Here is a 5,968-nt window from a genome sequence, read left to right as displayed (position 1 = left end):
TGAGATTGTATCAGAAATTAAATCGAAGTAATACTTCTAATTTTATCTGTCGCTCTTTCCAAACTTTATATAATTCTTATGACTAAAACTAAATATGAGAGAGATAGCGATCATAGTGGTAAACAAACGAATTAGGGATTACTAGTTTTACAGTGAAATTTACTGGTTTTATAGTGAATTTTATTTTAATTAACTAGCCATAATCTGAGTGAAATATAAGATAAAATAACAAAAAAATAAGCGTTTCCATTAAAAATCAATAAAATACTTACTGATTCTCAGTGAAATCTTATTTTACTATTTAAATTAGTGATATTTTCACTAATTTAACTCACTTTTAGAGAGTAGAATTCATATTTGTCAAAGTTTTATTGCTTTTCTCCGTTCTTTCTATGTATTTTATCGAACTTCAATCCAAATTGATATGGATCATGGTTCAAACTTACACTTTAAAAAACTTTGACATGCGCATTTATTGAATTCCGCATAAATGCGCGATCATATTAAGCGAAATTCAGGACACAACTGCATACGGAGACGTATGATAAAATATTTCTAACATTCCATACTAGGGCGGAAAGATAGGGCGGAAAGATAGGGAGGTATGTAGGAGGAGGTCGGACGTATCTTTACTACGTCCATTCGGTTAACGAGCGATAAAAAGAATCCATCCGTGGCAACGGCATTGACGCATATCCTGTGGATTAGAATCCTCTGATTCCTCTCGAATTCGTCTTGAGTTTCGTCAGAGTGATCTCCATGACGGCGCAAGTTTATCGAGGACAATCGAGGCGCCATAGCGCAATAAATAATTAATATCCGGTGCGCCGTGCTGAATTGCTCTCAGAGACAAAATCCATCCGTATAGGCACATCAATAAATTTACACATTTTTCAGTCTAACGAATAATTGCTAGAAAACAATATTCGTAAACTAGAAAAATATGTGAGGACCTCACACTTAATGTTGCATTTTAACACAGTGATATGCGACTCCAGAGCGATGTTGGTATCTCACTTAATAGATGCAATGTTGATTGTCATGGAGGATCCCTGAAAATTCGCTCGCTGACCAAATAAGTGCCGGTGAAGGTATTCGCGTACATGCTGGCTTCCGACTGGCCTTCCGCATGAAAACGACGAGCGTAGAGTGACCACATCCCCCAAGATCCCTCTAGTATATATTAAAATTTCCACTGTACGAAATAGCAGTGGCGGATAGACCTTAATAGGGCCGGGACAGACCTCCAGAGAAAGATAGGGATGCACAGAAAAAAAGTAAATGTCAAATCAAAACTTATATACTTAAACTAACGGGTTCATTGTTTCATATATACACTAAGGGAAAAATTTTTTTGAATCAAATAAATTTGTTTTCTTGAAACTTTTACTCTAAAGGAATTGTTTATTTCATTTAAGCAAAAGCATTTAATTTTAATTAAATATGCATGTTATATTAAGTACATTATTTTCATTTATATATTTTTTATATTTAAATACTATTTTCGTAAAATATATACTATAATTTATTAAATTAAATATATTATTTTTTTAAATTAAAAAATTTTAAATTTTTGGAAAAAAAATGCATTTTAATAAATATTTTGTAAAATTAAAATATAAAAATATTTAATTAAAAATTATATTTTTTTAAGCATATATTTTTTTAAATATATGTAAATAAATACTTAACTTAAGCAAACAGACGTTTTGAATACAAGTAAATACGTGATTAGTATCCACCGAATAAATAGCTTTCTTGAGTTAACTAAAATTTTTTTATTTCAAGATAATTTTTTTCTCAGTGTACGAAACAATTTATAATCTTCTCAGAAGAATTTAATAATTTTAAATTTCAACAATATTATAGTTTTATTAGTAATATTGTAATTGTCACCTCAAGAATATATAATTATTTAATTCTACTTTGAGAAAATTATAATCTTTGATTTAAAAATGTTATTTTCTGTCTAACATTGTTTGTTTTTCATTCAAGAAAATTAAATCTTAAATCATAAGAATATATTTTTCTTGATTGAACTATATAAAATGGCTTCATTCAAGTAAGCAATTATTCAAGCAATTATATTTTTCTTTAATTAACGCAATATAATCTCATTTCAAGATTTCCATGTTAAAACTAAATATATTTTTAAACAACAAGAATGTCCTTTTTTCTGTGTGTGAGAGGAGGTCGGACGTGTCTTTACGCCCATTTGGAAATGAATGATCGATATTGAACGCATTTTGCCACCATATGCTATTCAATCCTGCAACAGGTCCAGATAATTTCTCAGAGATCCTGGAATTTGCAAACTTTTAATTCCGCGAGGCAGCGCCCAATTCATGTAGAGAATTTCGCGGATTCGGCAACGGCACAAATGCTTCAGTTCTGCCGGACAGACTCCACTACGTTCCGGAGGTATCAGATTTCGATTTGCCAGATTAGGATACTGCTCATACAAGGACACACTGAGAATACCGATGTGATTGGCAATGTGATCGGGAGTCCTGACGCAGACGGTGGTCACGGTTCGCAGTAGCAGTTTCAGACACGTTAGTAGGTGTTCCGGATAAACGATCTCTTGATCAGGTTGTGCTTCGAATTCGCTGAGTTTTGTCAGGATGATCTCCATTGGTGATGGGGCAAGTTTATCAGATTCAATTGAGGCGCCATAGCGCAACATGATTAATAGGATATCCGGTGCACCGTGCTGAATTGCAACTCTCAGAGGCAAAACCTGTCCGTATGACTCCATAGGCACATCAATAAAGCGTCTCTTTATCAACGAGGACTCGCAACGGTATTCTAACCGGCCACTGATTGCGTGATTTAAGAAATACACCAAGGCCCGAATATTGTCCTCGCGATCATCAAAATCACATTTCCACCCGGACAGAAAGTGTGTTACGCGTGTGCCAAAAATCGCCCCGACGAACAATCGTTCGAATGTCTTTTCACAATAAAATATGTCGTTTAGCAATCGGCTGACGATTTCGTTGTTGCCGATGTCCCAGTCGTAGCAGAGCTTTGCCGCCACGTAAAGTACGTTGTGAAATTTGCCGAGTAGGCAGACCGATCCGTTCTCCATCATCGTGATATTGTGATAACGCAGGGCCGAGATGACGATCCTCTCGCACACGTCCTGTTTGTCGAGATTCTCCGCTGAAAGAGTCAAATAATCGTGATTCGTCGATCGTATCGCAAATAAAATATTTCTCCGCGTAGAACGCGGGCGAGGAATAGAGATGCAAATTGTTCTGGAATTTGTGGCGATGCGTTTACGGCGTGTGGTATTTTTCACCGTTACCGCAACGGCATTGGCGAAACAAAGACAAATAGAAGGATAGGATTAGGCAAGTTTAATGTAACGGTAAGATGATAATGGGCTGCGATATCTTTGCACGTTTCAAGTATTCATGTCATGGAAAGACAGATAAGAAATTAGCGGATAAAACCATCGTTAATACATGTTCGCATCATCGTCGTCTATGAGTAAATTTAGGAATTTTCTGTTGAATATTCGTGTGATAAAATTACATCGATGTTATCATGGTAATGATTATCGATCCATAAATGTAATTAGTTTATTTGTCACTTAGATGACGCCTAAATATTTGCATAGTATACACAACGTTGATGTTATAAATCTTGTTACCTTCTGCACAACTGTTTATCACATCTGTCAAATAATTAACCAATTCGCGACGTTTGTATCGCGAAGCTAAGCAACTGCGTTCCATTTCTGAGAACAATCGGTCGAAATAGCAATCTATCAACACTTCCATGATTTGCATGTAATTTTAGTGACATATAAAAGTCACGCAACGATCGTCGCTAGCGTTCACGTTTTAATGATTACGAATAGAGGAAACGACACGGCACGTACGACTGGGTTAATTCGATTAGATGTAAAGTTGCATTTCAAAAGCTTCTTTAATCCTTCAGGAACAATCTAGATTTATACGGAAAAAGTGTTGGTGTAAGCTTCTTATACATATATGTAAAAATCAAGATTTATTTTAATATTGCGCAAAGTATTTTAAAGTAAAGCAAAATAAGAAATAACATTTTTTCCAAATATTAATTTTTAAAAGAATAATACAACTGCATATTAATTATACGACAACATATTAATTATGATTATAACAAATGTCTGTATGATTTGTTACAGATATCTTTGCATGCCCGAAAATCAAGACCCACAATTTCTTCTAGAGTACAGAGGTCCCGTCTCTATGAAGGGGAAATCCGAGCCTATGAATGTATGGTTTCTGTCTAGGGAAAGAGAGCTGACATCATAAATCGCTATGGCAATGAATCTTATAGCAATAATTTCAAGAATCAGTTTGAGACTTATATACTGTTAAAAAATAAAATTACTACATTTCGTCAAAGAGAAACAAAGTAATAAAAATGATAATATCAGCGATGACTGTATTGTAAGTGTACAAGGCAAATATAATCGTTATTTATTTGGTGACATTGTGGCAATAAAAACTTATTTTCCCGTTTTGTGCAACCCGTGTCGTGCGACAGGTCATCGGTAATCGCTTCTAGCGAAGAGTTCATAGGTGCAAAATGTTTTGCCATTAGCTAAGAAAAAATTAACAAGAATAACCAGATAGATAATCCGTGCTATGTATACGGCTAAGAGATGTAACGGAACTTGTTCTATTCCTCTTTAAATCTGTAAGATCATTATGATGAATCTTATATGTATTTTATTCGACTCTAAGAATGCTGAATCAAAAACAGCGATGAATTTATATCTTTCATTAAAGTTTTTATAAAAAATTTAAAAAAGTAATGCATTAAAATCCATTTACATTATTTCGATTTCGAAGTTATCCAATGTTAAATAATCGTGTAATAATCATGATTATTTGCATTAGATTTTTTAAAATTTGCTTATCATATTACACAAAAGCAATTAAAATAACAATATTTATAAATTACATATAAGCTATATATTGATATTAAGTGACAGATATAAAAAACCATTAATGTAGCCAATTTTACAGTATTATAATAATATTACTCAAAGAATGAATATATACATCAAATGATTCATCATTATACAATGATTTAAATTTATGTCGCGTAAAATAATGAACTATTAATTATTTATATAAAAATTATAGAAATTTTCTTTGACTTTTCAGAATATTTTGAACGATTCATATATAAAAATCTACAAATATAAGAGATTTTAGATATGTATAACGCATAGTTAGCAAAATGTTAAAACAAGTAGGGCATATTTATATAAAATAAAAAATGAGAAATTATCAAACAATTAACATTTTATACTACGAATGAAGTCAATCAAATCTTTCTTATTCTTTTTATTTATGAAAGTTTTTATTAGCATCTACGTACAATAAACATTCATGCAACATCCTCGAGTTATCGATCATTGTGGAGAGATTTTCGGTAAGTATTGTAGCCTGCGGGGCGACCGCACTTTCCATTCACACAGCCATTCACGGGATACGGCTATGCACGAACATTACAGTGAACGATTCGACGAGGACGTGCCGTGAGAAGAGAGAAAAGCGTTTTGCAGCATCGGCGGTGAAATTTCGGCAGGTGTACACCGATAACCATGCGTGCATGCGTGCGTTCATTGGTGTACACCTACACGTGAAACCGGCAGGTCTACGTGAAAGGTATGGTGAACGGTAAAGAATCAGGTATTTAAATAAGGAACCAAGGGATATACATAGGGGGGAAGGGAGGTCGATCCCGGGTGGTTCGGCAGAGGACGCCACGTCCACCGCTTGGCTGGACAGGTACCTGTCTGGCGACTACAGGTCGAGAGAACCCGTTCTCGTCCTTCTACGGGTCTCGCCTTTCTCCCTTCCTCTCTCCTCTTCTTTCCACCACCTCCTTCGTCGTACCTTCTTCCCCGTAGACGGTCCGACAATTTCCCACTCCCCCCTTTCGCCATAGTCTCGGGGCCCGA

At 34.7% G+C, this 5,968-nt stretch overlaps 2 protein-coding genes across 2 annotated transcripts in view; one reads left to right on the top strand and one right to left on the bottom strand.

Moving 5' to 3' along the window:
- Window positions 1-4,483, top strand: part of LOC105254456 (guanylate cyclase soluble subunit beta-1) — a 14,950-nt gene extending 10,467 nt beyond the window's left edge. Inside the window, exon 14 of the mRNA XM_011263135.3 lies at window positions 4,175-4,483. Coding sequence (XP_011261437.2) covers window positions 4,175-4,304 — 130 coding nt within the window. The 3' untranslated portion in view covers window positions 4,305-4,483. The remainder of the gene's footprint in view (window positions 1-4,174) is intronic.
- Window positions 2,114-3,996, bottom strand: LOC105254455. The gene is made up of 2 exons (XM_011263134.3): window positions 3,659-3,996; window positions 2,114-3,165 (listed from the first exon to the last, which is right to left on the bottom strand). The coding sequence occupies exons 1-2, from the start codon at window positions 3,795-3,797 to the stop codon at window positions 2,264-2,266; spliced, it is 1,041 nt and encodes a 346-aa protein (XP_011261436.3). The 5' UTR covers window positions 3,798-3,996; the 3' UTR covers window positions 2,114-2,263.
- Window positions 4,484-5,968: the final 1,485 nt, after the last annotated feature.

This window comes from Camponotus floridanus, unplaced genomic scaffold (genome assembly GCF_003227725.1).
Source record: "Camponotus floridanus strain SB8 unplaced genomic scaffold, Cflo_v7.5 scaffold61, whole genome shotgun sequence".
In the NCBI taxonomy this organism is placed as follows: domain Eukaryota; kingdom Metazoa; phylum Arthropoda; class Insecta; order Hymenoptera; family Formicidae; genus Camponotus; species Camponotus floridanus.
The sequence above is the reverse complement of the archived record's forward strand: the minus strand, read 5'-3'. Positions and strand labels throughout refer to the sequence as shown.

Coding starts and splice junctions, on each gene's coding strand:
- LOC105254455 (XM_011263134.3), bottom strand. CDS start 3,797: ATGCAAATCATGGAAGTGTTGATAGATTGCTATTTCGACCGATTGTTC. Junction 3,166..3,658: donor GATAAACAGTTGTGCAGAAG/GTAACAAGATTT, acceptor TGACTCTTTCAG/CGGAGAATCTCGACAAACAG.